The following is an 18,094-nucleotide window of genomic DNA, read 5'->3' on the forward strand; positions in this document are numbered from 1 at the left end:
TAACCTCTGAGGATCTTGTGAAGTCTCCATGTTCTCCCCGTGCAGCGTGGGTTCTCTCCGGGTTCTCCAGCTTCCTCCCACAGTCCAAATTATGTTGAGGTTAATTGGCGATTCTAAATTGTCCGTAGGTGTGAATGTGAGTGTGCTTGGTTGTCTGTCTCTAAGTGTAGCCCTGTGATAGACTGGTGACCTGTCCAGGGGAACCTGCCTTCACCCTGAGTCAGCTGGGATAGACTCCAGCCCCCCGTGACCCTAGTGAGGATTAAGCGGTGTATAGATGATGGATGGATGGATAATAATAATAATAATAATAAACTTGATGTCCATGCACGTGGACACCAGGTCTTAAGAGGTTCACCAAAGCATTACATTATACCATGCATTTAATAAAGTGGTGGGAACCAGTCCTATTAATTACTTTCAGAGTGTAGAGAAAGTAAAAGAAGCATAAGTGGCACAGAACTGCTTAAGATATTGGAGTGAATAGTATCACTAAAAATTCAAGTCAAACTGTTGTGTTGAATCTGCACTTCCTGAGTTGTCTCTTGCGTATGATGACTTTCTAGTAGGTTTCTTGACTTCTCCCTCTGTTGAGCTTGTCATACACGGTCACTGTCATGCCTCCCCCCTCCCCTCCCCCCCCTCCCTCCCTCCCTCCCTCCCTCCCCGTCTCTCCCTCCATCTCTGTTCGTACTCAACTGCAGCTCTCGCAGCAGAACACCTCCACAAACTCCAGCTGTCAACATGCCAGACTGTAACGACTGCGTGCCGGCACCGTGCCAGGTTATCAAGGAGGACGTTGACAAATGGTGAGTTCTGACAGGAAAGACGTGCACTTACAGTACTGAAAAATAGTATTTGTTTCACACATTAACATGCATTCAAGTATGATAAAATGTGTGAGTGACTTTTTCTCCAGCCACTCTGACACTCTTTAGTGAGTGTAAGTGCATGAACAAATGTGTAACCTTGTTCTCTCAAGGGGGATCCAGTAACTGTGATTGAGTTCCAGTTAAATGCTGGTCATCACTTCTTTAGCTCTACGCATAACATCCATTGTAGTCATATTAACTTGTCATCTGGGTTTAACCTGTGTGAGTGCCTGAGGGGAAAAGCATTAACTCTGCTTTACTCTAATATAGAAAACATGTTTACAGCTTTCGATAAATCCACCTGACATCATAGGATGAGTGCAATGACATGGACATGTGGTCCCTACAGTAACCTAAATGTCTTGAGAAGCATAAATAGATCTGAGGGTTAAAATTCCACATGTATGACCTATTGCAGAAGACCGGTTCATGTTACATGTGTGCAAGAAGCCACAGATATTCCGTGTACGTCCACGTGCAGCAGTGATTAGTGTCACTGAGCTGCCGCGCAGATTATTCACTCATGTTCTTCACTAAATGCAGATAAAAGCCGCCGTGGAGGTTTGACTTGAAATACATTATTTTCAGGCAAATACTGGAGTAATCCCCGTGATGCACTATATTTAGAGATATTCCTATGTGCCCATGGTTTCAGGTGATGCAGCTTCCAACGTGTTCCATATTTTGCACGAGTTAAATTGTATGTTAAAGGGTAGAGTTCATTTTGTTAATCTGGCTTTGTGTTTCAGTGTCAGAGAGAAGGGAGAGGAGGGCTGTAAAGATCTGATAGATGCCTTCCAGGCCTGTATAAAAACTCTGTCTGAGGGATCATAATACATAATGAAACACAACTTTAAAAAAATGTAAGTTCACACAAACAACTACTAACTCTTAGTACAGATTTTCTTTCTTTTTTTTCAAACTGTAAAACATGAGGTGTGCATTTTGAAGCAGGTACTGAGTGCCTGTAAATCAGAATAACAATCAATGGAAGTTGACACTGGTGTGTTGTTTTCTTTGAGTTTTTTCAAATTAAAAGTTTTTTTTTCTTTACCATATTGTGTTTACTAATTTCAAAAGCAGAAAACCAAGAATGCAAGTTCACTGAGTTCATGAGAAGATAAAAGCTTCTGGGGTCTAAAAGGAAACTAATAACAGAAAATACACATTGTACAACTCAAAGGAATCAGGCTGCAATAATAATCATAATTACTATGCTAAAAAAGGATACTGAAACTAAAAAATAAAACTGGATTAGGAATTATAAATAAAATACACACACACACACACACACACACACACACACACACACACACACACACACATACACATTATTGACGTCTATCTATAGAGAGTCCATTGTAGGGTGAATGTACCTTTTAGACCTATTACATTTGGATGGTTTGATCACATCATTTCTTTTCTCACATATTCTTCACCACTTATTGCTGCCTTGTCACTTTTTTTTGTCTTTGATTTTCTTCAGTCACGCCTTCCCTTCCCAGCCCTTCACTCTCCCATCCTCTTCCCTGCTTATTGCACTGGACTGAACCATCTGAAACCTGAGGAGGGGGGTGATGATACTGCACTTCTGATGCTATTCTGTGAATGTGTATTTTTCTATTATAAATGTTACACTTCTGTTATGGACTGAACTAGAACACTATCATTTTGTGATTTTGCACAACATACAATAAATTTAAAGCTGATGCATTTACCAAACACAGTGTATTGTTTTTATTTGGTAACCACACATGATATAATACCAGAAATTGTGCCCTCTTTTTTAAATTATTACACACACTAGCTGTTGGAGCCTCTCCGCTGGCCGAGCGCAGGCTTCTACGCCGAGTAGTTACTCTTAATAGAATTAAGTAGAGCTTGTTAATCTCTGCTTAATCCTCACATTAGTACCTGCACTGAGCAGTCTAATGTCACTTTTCCAGTCTGAGCTCTGGCAGCGAGTGTGGGGATTGTGGGAATGCACAAAGATTAGACTGGAGAAAGGACCTGGAACGGATGCTTCTCCAGTGCTCATCTTCTCTAAATAAAATCTAAATGAGACTTTCAGAAGTTTTAGAGACAGAATTCACTCTGGGGAATATAAAAAGGCGAACTTTATTCTGCCCTACAAAGCGTACAACTGCACACACTGATAGGTTTTGTCCTACTTTTTCTTTCCCCCAGCTTAGTTCCTTTATCAAATCCCACGAAAGCATCATTTTTCCAAGTTGGTTATTTTGTCTTAAGGTTGGTAGACCTTATTTAATTCCTCCTGCTGGGTGTGTCGGTCACAACACGGATGTAGGCCTGCTAGTATTCTTTTTTTTTTTTTTTTTTTTATCTCAAAAGCTTATCAAAACAAACCAGAAAGTAGTAGGATGAGTATCTTTTCCGTTCTATTTCTGCACCGCGGTTTGGAGACAAATCCTCCTGGCTGCGTGAAAATCAACCAGCTAGGCGCAGATGAAGATGGGCTTTGGGGAATTATCCGCCCACACACAACATTTCAAATTGAGATTTTAGAGATTTTTCAAGGCACTTTACAGATGATACAATCAAATGTCCTACTTACCCTTTTTATATATATATATATATATATATATATAAAACTGTCATCTCTGTGTGATTCACTTGAATCACCACCCAACACTTCTCTGCTTCCTCTCCAGATGAGGAGGTTTAAGGAGTTCACCGAATTTCTTGTTAATTTACCAAAAAATGAAATATTTTGCTGACAGCTTATGCAGAAGGTCACACAAAGTTTTTTTTTTTTTGGTTAAGCTTTTAAGTCAATTAATTTGCTCTTCTGAAAGCAGTCGCTTTGACTTGAAAGGAGAAAGGCCGCGTCTAATTTTTACATTAAGAATGAATTTGTTCTATTCGAGTGTTCCAAAATGCCATGACGGTGTGACAAAGAGGCAGCACGTATAATACCACCGCCCTAGAACTGAAGCAGTTAAAAGGTCATTTTACTATTTACTATTGCATTTTCCTACTGTGACACGTCTTTTGTAACAACAGCCTGTCAAAAAAAACAAAACAAATTAAAACCAAATGAACACAATGGAAAAGTCATAAGGAAGCAGTTTGAAGAGTATTAGTGGTTGAAAGTAACAAATACATCCATCCATCCATTATCTATACATCACTTAATCCTCACTAGGGTCGCGGGGGGGCTGGAGCCTATCCCAGCTGACTCATGGTGAAGGCAGGAGACACTCACATTCACACCTACGGACAATTTAGAATCAACAGCTAACCTCAACATGTTTGTGGACATGCAAATTCCATGAACCGGCGACCTTCTAGCTGCGGGGCAACGATGCTAACCACTGAACCACCTTGCAGCCCTCACAAATACACGAGTATTAAAATCCTGGGGTGTTTAATTTGAATACTTTCATTTCATGCCACTGCATAAAGGAGAAAATAATTCACTTCTTAGCCCTCTACAGCTAACTGACAGTTATTAAATGTTTCTCTGACCATTAGGATTTTACATACAATACAGAATATACTGTCATTTGAAAATCTATGATGCATTTTATAGATTTAACTGCTCAGTGGTGTAAAAAAAAAAAACAACAAATCATTAAAACTGGCTCAAATATTCACAGTGTTTAAACAACAAAAACAACAGAAATACAGTACAGACAGAAATGACTTGTTTTCAATGCATTAGTGTACTTCTCTCTGTCATTTACCATAAACGAATTATATGGAATGCAGGACTTTTGCTTATAAAAGACAGGGGAGGAACTCTGATGTGTCAGACACATGCAGATTTGCAATTGGTGCATAAATATTTAAAAGAATTCAATACATGAACTGTCTGATGCTCAAACTTTCCTGGAAGAGAATCCCCAGACCCTTGATGCTCAAACAAACTTGGGCTCAAGCCCTAATCCATAACAATGATTATGTCGTTTATGGAGCCCGATCAATACATCGATTGGCTGATATCATCGGCTGATATTAACCTGCTACAGACATGAAGTTATCAGTGTGCATGCTGCCAATATGAAAATTTTCTTTCACAGAACATAATACAGAAAAAGATGTCTGGGGGTAATTTAGTAGAGCAGCTCTGACTTTGTGGTCTACAACGCTCTCAGCATTATCTGCAGCACATGTAGCAGAGAACACATCACTGGTGAGCAGAAGGCATTGTCTGATGGTTTGATAAATACATCGCTGGAACATTCTTTTGCAGATATTTGCTGTAATTTTCAACATTACAGTTATTGAATTACAGCATTCAAAACATCTTACAAAAAAACAAGCTAAAATTATTCTTCTTATTATTATTGTTGTTTTGTGGATGTTTATGGTGTTATTATTACTTTTTTTGAACACTACAGTATTCCACTATTTTATTATATTTTCATATTATATACAATATATCTGTTCTGTAACTTGCTGCTACAATTATTTAGTACGAATACTTAAAATTGTAAGATTTTTTTTTATATCTAGTAAAATTACAGAACATACATAATGTCCACATCAAAAAAATATATTTTTTACAGTAATTCATTTTTTTATTATACAAAATTAATTTTTACAAAACTAAATGCAGTTTTATTGTATTTACATATGCTTCAAAAAACAACAACAAAAAAACAAAGCAAAAACGATATAACATTCTTTAACAGATATTTGCTGCAAAACAGCATTCAAAATATCTTACAAAAAATATACTAAAATACTATGTTTTTAATATGGTTTTAGAAAACATACTGAAAACATTTGTTCATGATGTTATTTTCACCTGTTTGTTTTTTTTTAGAGTTTATTTTATATTTTATATAAGATATTTGTTTTGAAATCAAGCTGCCACATTTTTAAAAAAAAATTCTTATTATTATTATGTGTGTTTTTTTTTTTATTTTATTTTTTTTTAGATCAAATACTTATAAGCTATTAGGGAATTGAGTAAAAGTGGTTACTTCTAACCACTGGTAAAGGAGTATTTTCACATTGAGGAATTGCTATGCTTTACTGTTTTTTTCCATAAATGTGACACTTCATGAAAACAAACCTAAGTAGCACCTATGGGACACAAGCTCCCCAGCATCCAACAACCGGCAGCGTCCGGGACACATGTGCGTCCTGATGCCGGGGAGGGAGGTGTCCGCTGCGGCTCCAGGGGCCCACAGGGCGGCCGGTGCTGAGGTGAATGCAGAGATAAGCGTATTTTGAGGAAGATGATCGGGAGGAGGAGGAGGAGGAGGAGGAGGAGGAGGAAGCGGCGGAGGGCGGGGGAGGAGAGAGGAGAGAGGATGGAGAGGGAGTGAGACCCGGATGCTGATGCGAGTGAGGCGAAGGAAGGAAGAGGGGAGAGAAAATATCGATTTACGGCAAGAAAACCGAAGGGAGTATAATACAAGGGGGCCTTTTTACCCTGCGTGAACCGCAATCGGAAGCAAAGGGGGGGAAATCGGGGCGGTGGGCGATAGCGCGGCTTCATCATCTGCGGATCTTGTGTGTGTTGTTTTTTTTTTTTTTTCTCTACCTGTGTATCCGCCGGTGAGGGAGGAGGACACGCCAAAGGAGAGGAGCGGAGAAGATGCTGTGATCCGCTACTTGCAGTGATGTAGAGAGAGGCAGAGACGGGCAGGGACAGGGAGGGGGAGGACTCAACGCTAAAAAAAAAGAAAAAGAAAAAAAAAGATGGTTGTTTTGCGGGGAATACGCGCTTCTTCGCCTCGAAATATTGTGAGAATGCGGCGGCCGTCCGATGAATCTTCCCGTTTGGCGAGAAACTTCAGGCGGTGTCGGTTTTTTTGACAGACGGCCGTAGAAGCTAAAGCTAGCCTCGCTGCTGTGTGGGAGAGCGGCGGCGGCGGCGGCGAGGCTAAACCATAGCATGTTGTTGCACCTGTAAAAATAGGCCTGACGGAGAGAATAACATTCATTTAATTCCACTCACTTGACGCGTTGGACGTTTTTTTTTTTTTTTAAATTTTGTGTCGCTAATTTCAACCAGCGAAACGTTGAGCAGCGGACCGCGAAAAGGCTGCTAAGGCTAATATAACGTTTTCTCCTATTAACCGTCATATATAGTTCAAGGTGCGAGCTACACGAAATAAGCTAATGTACATAAGTGAAGCTCATTAGTTTGCTAGCCTTGTATTTAAACAAAAAAAAAAAACAGCCTAATGTCATCTCAGTTTCCCCTAATAGCGAGGTGTTTTTTCGGTTAAATATGCTCACAGAAATATTTAACCCGGTTTTAGATGCTCATCTGTCATCCGAGGTGTCGTAATTCAGTTCTCCCCTACATGTTTCATTTAGTAACTTCAGAGTGTTGTCATGTTCTAAAAAAATGCAGCCCTCTCTAAGTTGAGCATCACCTTGTATCCCACAATAACTTCTGTATACAATATCACAGTAATTGCAATAACCACAGTGCAGTAGTAGTAATAATACTTGTGTATCAGCCTCCAGTCAGAGCAGTATGAGTAAGGAACTGTCTCTAAGTCAGTCAGCTCAATATGTTGGGCCCTATCGACTGGAGAAGACTCTGGGGAAGGGACAGACAGGTGAGTAAACCAAACAAGCCATTTCTCTTCTGTTTTATAGGGCTGGAAATTTAAGTTCACTCAGGCCTCAAATGATGCTCTGCAGCTGTTCAGACTGTTTGTTTTTCTTGATCATGTGCTAATCCTCCATCTCCTGTTTTAAATCTATTAATATTGAACTGAAGCAGGACTTTGAAGCATCAAATCATAAGATTCTGTCAAAAAAAAAGCATTTCAATCCCCCCAGAATGGCTCAGACCTGCTATCTTATGTAGAATTAAAAGCTGCCTCTTTCTTTTCTTCCCTTCTGCACGTGTCTGATTCAGGACTGGTCAAACTGGGGGTCCATTGTATTACGGGTCAGAAGGTAGCGATCAAAATAGTCAACAGAGAGAAGCTGTCTGAGTCAGTCCTGATGAAGGTACGTCGTGACGAGGTCGTTGCTCACACTGACGACAACGGCGCTAATTTTGTATATAGAATGATGTGTTAAGCTGTACACAAACCGCTCCACATTCTCTGTGTATATCTTCTGTGTTCGTTAATTAATTAACCTCGACACTGACTGCTTGCTGTGCTCTGCTTCGGTATCTTCATCTTCTATTCTTTCTGTCTCTTTTTGCTTCTGCCCTCCCTCTTCTCTCCGACCAGGTTGAGAGGGAGATTGCCATTCTGAAACTGATTGAGCATCCGCATGTGTTGAAGCTGCATGATGTTTACGAGAATAACAAATACCTGTGAGTTCCCTCTGCATTCACAAAGAGCCTTGCACTCTGGCTCAATGCAATCTGCACGCTTTTGTCCATGAATACTGACGTTTGGAGTGGGATGGGTAGAAATATTACCCCAAGAGCTGTACTGATTTGCTCTCACGACTGTAATTCTCACTTTTTCTTCTAATCTGTCTTGAGGAAGGAATCCTTTAATACTTTTCTAGTACAAACAGACAGGGAGGTTAACTGAAAGTGAGTACGATCACAGTATCATAGAATCCAAACTAGTGTTGACTAGTTTAGACATTTCAGACTGTTTTTCTTGTTCCTTCACACACTTCTTTCCTCATAGCGACCCAAGTGTAGAGTCAGAGCGTTGACCCTGTTTGTCGACAGGTACCTGGTGTTGGAGCATGTGTCTGGAGGAGAGCTGTTCGACTACCTGGTGAAGAAGGGCCGGCTAACTCCGAAAGAGGCCAGGAAGTTCTTCAGGCAGATCATCTCTGCTCTGGATTTCTGCCACAGTCATTCCATCTGGTTGGTTCCTTCACAGAGTCGGGGTTCTTAGATGTGTAGGATGGTGGTTTGGGTTCCTGAAGCTCCATCTTTAAACAATAAAAATAAATCTTTGATGTAATAAATGGGTGGGGAAACCTGTGATTCTGCAGCCGGTATCAATGACGCTTTTCTCAAACCGATGATGTAATCAACGCTACAAGTCTAAATACTGTCTGTTGTGTTTGTGCAGTCACAGAGACCTGAAGCCTGAGAATCTGCTCCTGGATGAAAAGAACAACATTCGCATCGCTGACTTTGGCATGGCCTCCCTACAGGTGGGAGACAGTCTGCTAGAAACCAGCTGTGGGTGAGTACCAGCTCAGTGTGCGAGATCCTAAATAATTAGCATAAAAAGTGTCAGATTTTGTATTCAGTAACGGTATATCTATGGATTTGACCTAATGTATTCTCCAAAGACAGATTACAGTCGTAGCTACAGAAGCTAACAGTGACATACACCGCATATGAATTTCTTCCCTATACCTGCTCCTACTATTACTGCTAATTCTTCTGTATTTGTCATTTTTCCTGCAACATTTCAGATCACCACATTATGCTTGCCCTGAAGTTATACGGGTAAGTGTCCTGCTGTGATACTTCATCAGATGTCATAAAAATGAGCAAAATGTTTAAATCGGTGGGAAAAATCCTTAATTACAAAGCTACACAAGCTAAAAACTAACCAAAGATATCACTAATTATTTCAAAAATGAATTCAAAAACTTCCTAATGGTATAGTGACTCCGTCAGTTGTGTTGTTTTCGTAAATGCTCGTCTTTATTAAGGGTGAATCTTTAGGGCACCGAGCACTCAGAAGATTATCCACTTCTATCAATGAAAAGATGGTTTACAGTGTTTTGAGCTGAGATTTACTAAGTGCTGGATTAAAATGGATTACAGCGTTTTCTTTTGACAGAGATAGTCAGCGGGTTGAGTCTTAAATAAGCCTTAAATCAGTTTAAATGATCTCAGTGAATGTTACCAATTAGTGCGACTCATTTGTGTTTTCAAATATTCCGTTGTGAATGAAATCGCGGGGGATTCTGTGTTTTGGCAGGGGGAGAAATACGATGGACGGAGAGCAGATGTGTGGAGCTGTGGGGTCATCCTGTTTGCCCTGCTGGTGGTAAGTCTTAAACTCGTGTTTTCACAGTGCAGTTTGGTCTCTTTGTAAATGTGTCTTTTTTGCATTTTGTACTCACTTCCCAAGTTTACTTTATCAAATCTTGTTTTTCTGTCCTCCCTCCCTCCCTCCCTCCTTCGTCCCTCCCTCCCTCCCCGCAGGGTGCTCTGCCGTTTGACCATGACAATTTACGCCAGCTCCTGGAAAAGGTGAAGAGCGGTGTGTTCCACATGCCCCACTTCATCCCACCGGACTGCCAGTCTCTGCTCAAGGGCATGATTGAGGTCAACCCTGAAAAGAGGCTCACGGTATGAGATTGCTCACACCGGTCCAAGTTTCATATGCAGACTGTATCCAGAAATAATTTAGTCAGATTTACACCTGCATTAAGTTGTCCGCCTTGACCTGGCCTTGCCTCTCCTTCCTTCGTTCCTTCCTTCCTTTTGAATATATAGTCAAAGGGAGCAGCTTAAACCTAGAGTGCAGGACGTTTAGATACAAATGAACGCCCGTTATATTCGAGCCCTTACCAAATGAGTTCACACAGTGCCGATTAAGCCTATCAGTGCTGGGTAAATCTCTGTACTTTGCAGCATACCGGAGTTTTAAATCTGCTTTCTGTGGCGCCATTCCCACAGTGGTGCACCGGTATAGATGCATTTTATGTGAACCAAAGCAGTGACTGGTTCATCAGAGTCAAAGAGGCGACCAACTGAGACAGAGAAGGCTGCAGCAGCTGCCGGAATGTGGCTAAAAAATTTAGAAGGCATCCGAGTAAAGTTTCTGGCACTCCAAATACAAAAAAAATCGATGTTCACAGGAAGAGTTACAGTCTTAAAAAGATAGCGATCGACAGCGACGGATACGTTATAATCACGCATCGACAGTGTTTGTGTAATTACTCTCACTGCCAGAAGGGGGAGACAAAAGTTTTGCACTGCAGGTTTAATTCAGCAGCTGTTAATAATACTAATATTTTTAAAATTTTGGTTCATTTTAAGATTTGTCTGCTCATCTGTGCAAGATTAGCATTGTAATTATACTAGTATAGTAACTGTTTTGTTGTATAAAATTGTAGCTGTGTGTAAGCAGCAGGTTTATAGTTGTGTTTTTCTTACATGTTTGAGACAGCCATCAGCTCTGGTGTCACATTTATACCTGGTGTAATACTATATCTTCACCTCACATAGTTGTAGTTCACTGCCATGTTTTGTTTTATTAGTAAACCTTTATTTAACCAGGAGGTCTCCTTGTCAGACACATTAATGTTGCAGAGTTGTCTATTGCCATTTCAACATATAATGTTGAGCCCTGATGAGATGTGTGAATGCAAAAAAGAAAAAAAAAAAAAAAGACGTGTGAACTGTTTACACTGCACAGCTCTGTCGCCATCTGGCTGCTAACAGACTGTAGAAACTAATGGCCCCATCTGCCCTGTCACCCCTTGCAGCTAGAGGCCATCCAGAAACACGCCTGGTACCTGTGAGTATACGTTCATTCTTACGCACTCTGCTGATGGTGCATTAAATATGAATCATACACCTTACATCTGTGTCATCCTCGTGTGCTCCGTTGCGTGTGCTTGCGGCTCTTAGGGGTGGTCGTAATGAGCCGTGTCCCGAGCAGCCTCCTCCCAGGCGAGTGTGCGTGAGGAGAATCTTGTCCCTGACTGAGCTGGACCCAGATGTGTTGGACAGCATGCACTCACTGGGTTGTTTCCGAGATCGAGTCAAGCTCACGCGTGATTTGCAATGTGAAGAGTAAGTTGTTGTTTTTTTTCCTCCAAACACGACAGTAGTTTTGAGTGCCTGATTGTGCACTAAATGACTGGAAAAGTCAAAACATCTCTCAGTGACAATGGTAGTATTTATTTTAGGACTTCAGCACTGTGTTGTGCACAATAGTCATCATTCTTGTTATTTGGACATGTACTTAATGGGCGTCACTGAGCTCATACATGGAGGAAAGGCGTTTTCAGTGCTGTCTGAAACTGTAGACAGGAAACCGTTTCTTCTCCACCGAGCCATGCGAAACTCATGTTCTGAGTCAGTTTGACTTCGCATAAGGTTTAAAGGTGTCAGACTGTGAATAGCTGTGTCTCCACCAGGGACTAGATCCTCTATAAGATAAGGCCCCGATATTGCGCTTTCACATCCTTCCCAAGAGATATGATCTAGCCTCAAAAATATCAGAATGATAGTGCAGTCAGGTACTCCTTGTCCAGTTTTAAGTAATCAGAAGGAAGCATTATTCAGGCTTCCAAGTATTACATTGTTTTGTATTTTAAAAAAAAAAAAAAAAGCAATTTTTTTTTTGCCTTCTTGCTGGTAACAGCGAAGGCCGAGCATGTTATGTTGTAAGGATGCAGCTAATTTTAGTTGTTGATTTACCCGTCCATTATTTTCTTGATTAAGCTGTTAAAAGTGTTTCTCAAAGCCCAAGATGACCCTAAATTTCTTGTTTTATTCACATCCCAATTTGTTTACTGTCATACAGAAGAAAATAACCAGAAACCGTTTTAATTTCAGAAGCAGAAATCAAAAACCATGTCTCCTACGAAAAGTGACTCAAACCAGGCCAGGTTTCAGGTTGTCTGACTAGTCGTCTGATTCTTATCAACAAAATTAAAGGTCTTCTTGAAATGTGGTGCAAATGTTCACTTAAACTGATTCAAGTTCTTGGTCAAGGCTCACCGTGGCCTTGCAAAGTATGTTTTTTGCCATAACTAAAGGGTTAGTGTGCGAATTATGCTAAAATCAAAAACATACAGGATTAAACAATAAAGGTATAATATTTTACATCCAAAAGGTCAAAGGTCAAGCCTCTACTGACATGGACGTAATCGGCAACTTGAGTATTCTGTGGAGACATACAACCATAACTCTAGTTTGACTCGATATGATGTATTCAGGATCCAGCTACTGAAGATACAGTGACACACATACAGTGGAACATACTGTCCTTATATGTGTGGTGCAAAGATGCCAATTCTGTCCTGTCTGTTCCAGTACAAATCAGTTGAATAGAGGGTTTTATAAATATCTCCTGACATACACTCCATGCGTCTGCGTGCTTGTGTCATTTTGTGGTGCGGTAACATATCAGGACCTACACATTGTATGTACACAGACCCCACCCTGATCGTGTATTGTTCCTTTCTAAATCATTTACTCTAAAATGTAGCATCTCCTCTCATGCGTTTCTTTTTTTTCTTTGTCACAGAGAAAACCAGGAGAAGATGATCTATTATCTACTACTGGACAGGAAAGAGCGTTACCCCAGCTATGAGGATGAGGACTTACCTCCGCGCAATGACGTAGGTCAGTCATTAGGGGGCAGGAGGGATCCACTCAAGGGAGGACGCTCCTTTTCTCTCAGTTGTATCACAGTCTGTGAGTCTGGTGTCCACACAGGTACTGACTACCTCTACCAATAAATCTGGGATTACTTGTGCTTATGCAAGGCTGTTTTGCTCAGATTAGCATTACCATTAGCAATAAAACATAAAGCAATATGGAAGACAGACAGAGAGGTTTGTGCCAATGTGCCCTCTTGTCAGATTTGGCTTTGTTGGCCCGAAGCTCCCGAACAATTTTTAGTTTTGTCTTTGATAGTATTGTTAAACTGCCAACAGTAAGTCGTAATTGTCTTTTACAATGTTCATACCAGACTTCACAGGACATCTGCAAGATTTCTCTATGGGACAAAACTGAGAGGGGGCAGCCATTCTGCCAGTGCAAACGAAGCTAAGTTTATCACGATCACAGATGGTGCAGTGAGCGAAAGGCCTGTGGAAAAATTACTTTCAACATGATCATACTTCTCAGAGGTGCAAAACAGAAAATAAATGCATAGTGAAGATGGTGAAGAGCCAGCACCATTCTTACTAACAGGAAGCAAAAGGCTTTATTAGAAATGTGTTATTTTATTTTGAGAACACTTGACCACTGCCACCTTTCTGAGAGCAGCCCTCTTGTATTACACAGTGTATCATGTATTGATGTTAAAAAACAAAACAAAAGAGGAGCTTTACTTTGAACTGCTGATCAATTTATGGTCGTGTTCTTCAGCAGATCCTCCGCGAAAGCGTGTCGACTCCCCGATGCTGACGCGTCACGGCCGCTGCCGTCCTGAGAGGAAAAGCCTGGAGGTGCTGAGCGTTACTGAGCAGGGGTCTCCCACCCCGCCTCGCAGGGCCCTGGACACAGCTGCACACAGCCAGAGGTACGGTGTAGTATTCTTAAACACATACATACATACCGTATACATAGGGTGCAAGAATTCAGTCTCCCACAGTTTCTTGTTGCTTATACTCTCTTTTCTGACAAGCTTTTGACCTTTGGTCTCCTTGTCAGGTCTCGCTCAGTCAGCGGAGCATCCACTGGTCTCTCCTCCAGCCCTCTCAGCAGTCCCAGGGTAAGGCTCCGTCAGCCAGCGTGTAAAAAACAAAAACTGTTGCTGCACTATCTTTGAACATGATACAAACACATTTTAAAATACAGATTTTTCCAGCATTCCACTTTTTTTTATGACTTGACTCCCACCTGTGACCTATTAGCACCAAAGTTCCAGTTTTAAATTTATGTGCTGCTGTGTTTCCCAGCTGCCAGTGTCAGCATGGTGTGGATTCCTGTTGAGGCCCAGAGTTGCGTCACATTTTGACCCTGTATCTGTAGTCTGGTTGGGCAACAACAACACAGTGTGTGGTTTGGGATTTTGAGATATTGTAGCTATTAAGAGAGACCAGGGAATAATTTTATGTCTTTAATCACTTCATTTTAACGGCAATATTCCCAGTAATATTTAACATTTTGTGTTTCACAGGTCTATTCTAGTGTTGTTTTTTTAACCATAAAAACCATTAGACTCTTCACTTTCTCACTAATTCTTCTGTAAACTATTTATATCAGTATGCTGTGATAATTATTGCAGCATGTTTTTTTAACCGATGTCGCCCGCCCCTGCATTAAACTGCCTTACAAAAATTTAGACACTCTCCACAACCCCCCTAAAATATCCATGTATTTATCTCCTCAGTCATTTTTACACATCATCACAACACCTCAAACGAAATGTCTCACCCAGCAGGAGGTTTGCATTTTTCTTCTGTCTTCATGTCCCTTCTCTTCCTCCGCATGCAAGAAGTAGTTGTATAGCTCTTTTTTTTTTTTTTTTAGAAAATATAACCATTAACTTAGATGATTTGTGTGATAGTTTTGGTTTGATCATGTTCAAAAAAGCTGTGTTAGAACAGTGTGTACATGGTGAAATTTAGAAAAAAACCTAATTGTCAGTAACACTGCCACTGTCCTCTGTCATTCTTAACCCTGTCACCGCCACAACTGTCACTAAACCCTCACTTACATGAGATATAAATCGCACTTACAAAAGACTAAAAGGGCCAAAATGAAAGCTTTTTATGGTCAAGCACTGATAGCAATGCATTTGGCACGTTCACTACTCACAAGATGCACTCTTCTGTCATTAAGCATGATATTCATTTCCATCCTTTCTCCATTTTCCATCCCTTCTCTTTCTTGTTTTCCATCTCTCCCACCCCCAACCCCCCGACCCCCACAAACCCCACTCCCCAGTCCTATCAGAGCCCCGTCTTCACTTTCAGCCAATCAGACGTCACCTCTGCCACCGCTTCCCCCCTCACAAAGGAGTCCAAACAGGGAAGCGCCACCACTCCTCGCTCAGCACGGGCTCATGACAAGCCCAAAGCCCCCCCCAACCCAAAGACCCAGACCTTGCCCACCAAGGGACCCGCCGACCGTCCCCATCTGCAGCCCATCAAATCCCTGCCTCTGCACAACCCATCCTCCCGCTCGCCCTCCCCCTCCCCACTTCTGTCACCCATCCCCCGTTTCTTCTTCCCTTCGTCCTCTGTCCTAAAGTCAGTGACTAAGAGCTTCTACCCAAACTCTGCCCACTCTGTGCCGCAGGTCACTCCCCAGGGCTCTCCGTTGCCCACACCCTTGGGCACCCCTGTCCACCACCCTCACCACCCTTCCTCCACCCCGCCCTCCTCTTCCTCGTCCTCGTCCTCCTCGCGGGCGGAGGGAGGGGGAGGGGTGGGCTCGCTGTCGCTGACCCCGCCTTCAAGCCCAGGAGGGGGAAGTGGCATGGCGGCCAGCAGCTCCGCCCACTGGAGGACCCGCCTCAATTCTTTCAAGAACAACCTGCTGGGCTCGCCCCGTTTCCATCGCCGTAAATTGCAAGGTGAGTTCTGCATGTTTAGCGTAATAATACGTGGGAGCTACGTTGTGTTCTTACCTCACAGGTGTGGAACAACCGGAGAAGGTCATCCTTTTTTCTAATGCCAGTAAAACATTAATTTTCTCTTTCAGCACTCAGTATTCAGGAACTCTAAAATGGCCGAAGATCACATCGCTACCTTTTTTTTTCCCTCTTGCTTCCAGCGATAGATCTAATGTTGCACACAGATTTTAAATGTAATAGTGATTTGTCTCTCTCAGTTCCCACATCAGAAGACATGTCCAGTCTAACACCAGAATCCAGCCCAGAGTAAGTCACATCCTCTGAGATGTCCCTCGTTATCACAGTATAAAGTCGTGTATACGTTTTCTATTGCTCTCTGTATTTGCTCATACTGTATGGATGTATATTGTTTTTGTCTGGCTACCAGGCTGGCTAAGAAGTCATGGTTTGGGAATTTCATCGGCTTGGAGAAAGAGGAGCAGATCTTTGTGGTGATCAGAGACAAACCTCTGAGTTCCGTCAAAGCCGACATCGTCCACGCGTTCCTGTCTGTAAGTACCTGATGCTGTCCGTCTGTCACATCTCTCACTGTTCGTAGAAAGCATGGCTCTCACTGGCAAAGCTGTAACAAACTCACTCTCATACTGTGCGCACTTCATTTCTTTCATTATTTCAGTTTTCTCTTCTTTTTTTTTTAATCTTTATTTAATCTTTGATCACTCGTGGCACGTAGATGGATCACTTTGCTTTCACCAATGGCTCACTCTTTCTCTCTCCTCTCCTCACCCTCACCCTTTGTCTCCCTATACTCACGTTGGCCCCATACCTCTCCCGCCTCGTAAGTCTGTCGGTCTCTCTGCTTCTTCTCTGTCTCCCCACCACACAGATCCCGTCTCTCAGTCACAGCGTCCTCTCGCAGACCAGCTTCCGGGCCGAGTACAAGTCCTCCGGCGGCCCCTCCGTCTTCCAGAAGCCCGTCAAGTTCCAGGTGGACATTGCCTTTTCCGAGGGCGAGAGGGAACGGGACAGGGAGAGGACCGAGAGGGAGGGGAGGAGGGAGACAGGAATCTACAGCGTGACGTTCACCCTCATATCAGGCAAGCGGGGTGGACATTAGACACCTTGTGTTGTGGATTGTTTTACTTTCAGGAAAATGTGGAGTTTTGGGTAACATTCTAAATAGGGGGCTGCAAGGTGGTTAGCACCGTCGCAGCTAGAAGGTCGCCGGTTCACTTCCCGGTGAGGACACCCGGGATCTTTCTGCGTGGAGTTTGCATGTTCTCCCCGTGCAGCGTGGGTTCTCTCCAGGTTCTCTAAGTGTAGCCCTGTGATAGACTGGTGACCTGTCCAGGGTATCCCCTACCTTCACCCTAAGTCAGCTGGGATAGACTCCAGCCCCCCATGACCCTAGTGAGGGTTAGATAATATATAATATATAGATAATGGATGGATGGATGGATGGATGGATGGATTCTAAATAGGAAGAGTTATATTGAGAATCAACACCACGCTCATGTCTGTATATAAAGCTAAAGGGAGAAGATGGTTAGCTAAGCTGAGCACAAACACTGGAACTGGGGCACAGAGAACTTTTCTTTTCTTAACCTATTTAAATACACCCTATTTTTAAAGTACTTAAACTTTGCCACCCTTATTTATTCTTTGATCAGACATTTCCTCAAGTACATCACAATTTTTGTTATATTATTCTTTAAGGCAATCGACATTTGGCACTTTACCAAGTTTTTTAAAAATCTGTCTGGTCAAAAATAACTTTAAACAGAAAACATGGTGTGAAAGAAATGTGCTTTTTGGTTTTGATGCTAAAACTCAGATGTCATGTTGGCACTAATGTCACTATTTTTGGAACAATACCGACCATAAGTTGCATGTGTTTGCCGTGGAACATCTCCAGGTCCGAGTCGCAGGTTCAGACGAGTGGTGGAGACGATTCAAGCTCAGCTTCTCAGCTCCCATGATCAGCCACTGGTGCAAGCCCTATCTGGTGAGATTGCTTACACACACTTGTCCCAGAGTTTCCCCAAGGGATTACTCTATCTATCTATCTATCTATCT

At 42.1% G+C, this 18,094-nt stretch overlaps 1 protein-coding gene and 1 long non-coding RNA gene across 2 annotated transcripts in view; both read left to right on the forward strand.

Annotated features, from left to right (window-relative positions):
* The first annotated feature begins 724 nt into the window (after window positions 1–724).
* LOC103358359 (uncharacterized) lies at window positions 725–2,568 on the forward strand. The gene is made up of 3 exons (XR_520251.1): window positions 725–809; window positions 1,622–1,735; window positions 2,359–2,568. It is a non-coding gene; the product is annotated as an uncharacterized LOC103358359 (long non-coding RNA).
* Window positions 2,569–6,566: 3,998 nt separating this feature from the next.
* The window catches only part of brsk1a (BR serine/threonine kinase 1a), a 13,904-nt gene continuing 2,376 nt past the window's right edge, over window positions 6,567–18,094 (forward strand). Inside the window, exons 1-18 of the mRNA XM_008283289.1 lie at window positions 6,567–7,420; window positions 7,726–7,820; window positions 8,051–8,136; window positions 8,509–8,649; window positions 8,861–8,977; window positions 9,213–9,246; window positions 9,728–9,796; window positions 9,955–10,101; window positions 11,244–11,275; window positions 11,389–11,553; window positions 13,016–13,113; window positions 13,867–14,017; window positions 14,149–14,209; window positions 15,742–16,018; window positions 16,276–16,324; window positions 16,446–16,569; window positions 16,905–17,115; window positions 17,934–18,023. Coding sequence (XP_008281511.1) covers window positions 7,336–7,420; window positions 7,726–7,820; window positions 8,051–8,136; window positions 8,509–8,649; window positions 8,861–8,977; window positions 9,213–9,246; window positions 9,728–9,796; window positions 9,955–10,101; window positions 11,244–11,275; window positions 11,389–11,553; window positions 13,016–13,113; window positions 13,867–14,017; window positions 14,149–14,209; window positions 15,742–16,018; window positions 16,276–16,324; window positions 16,446–16,569; window positions 16,905–17,115; window positions 17,934–18,023 — 2,032 coding nt within the window. The 5' untranslated portion in view covers window positions 6,567–7,335. The remainder of the gene's footprint in view (window positions 7,421–7,725; window positions 7,821–8,050; window positions 8,137–8,508; window positions 8,650–8,860; window positions 8,978–9,212; window positions 9,247–9,727; window positions 9,797–9,954; window positions 10,102–11,243; window positions 11,276–11,388; window positions 11,554–13,015; window positions 13,114–13,866; window positions 14,018–14,148; window positions 14,210–15,741; window positions 16,019–16,275; window positions 16,325–16,445; window positions 16,570–16,904; window positions 17,116–17,933; window positions 18,024–18,094) is intronic.

Source organism: Stegastes partitus, unplaced genomic scaffold (assembly GCF_000690725.1).
Source record: "Stegastes partitus isolate 25-593 unplaced genomic scaffold, Stegastes_partitus-1.0.2 Scaffold306, whole genome shotgun sequence".
Classification (NCBI taxonomy): Eukaryota; Metazoa; Chordata; class Actinopteri; family Pomacentridae; genus Stegastes; species Stegastes partitus.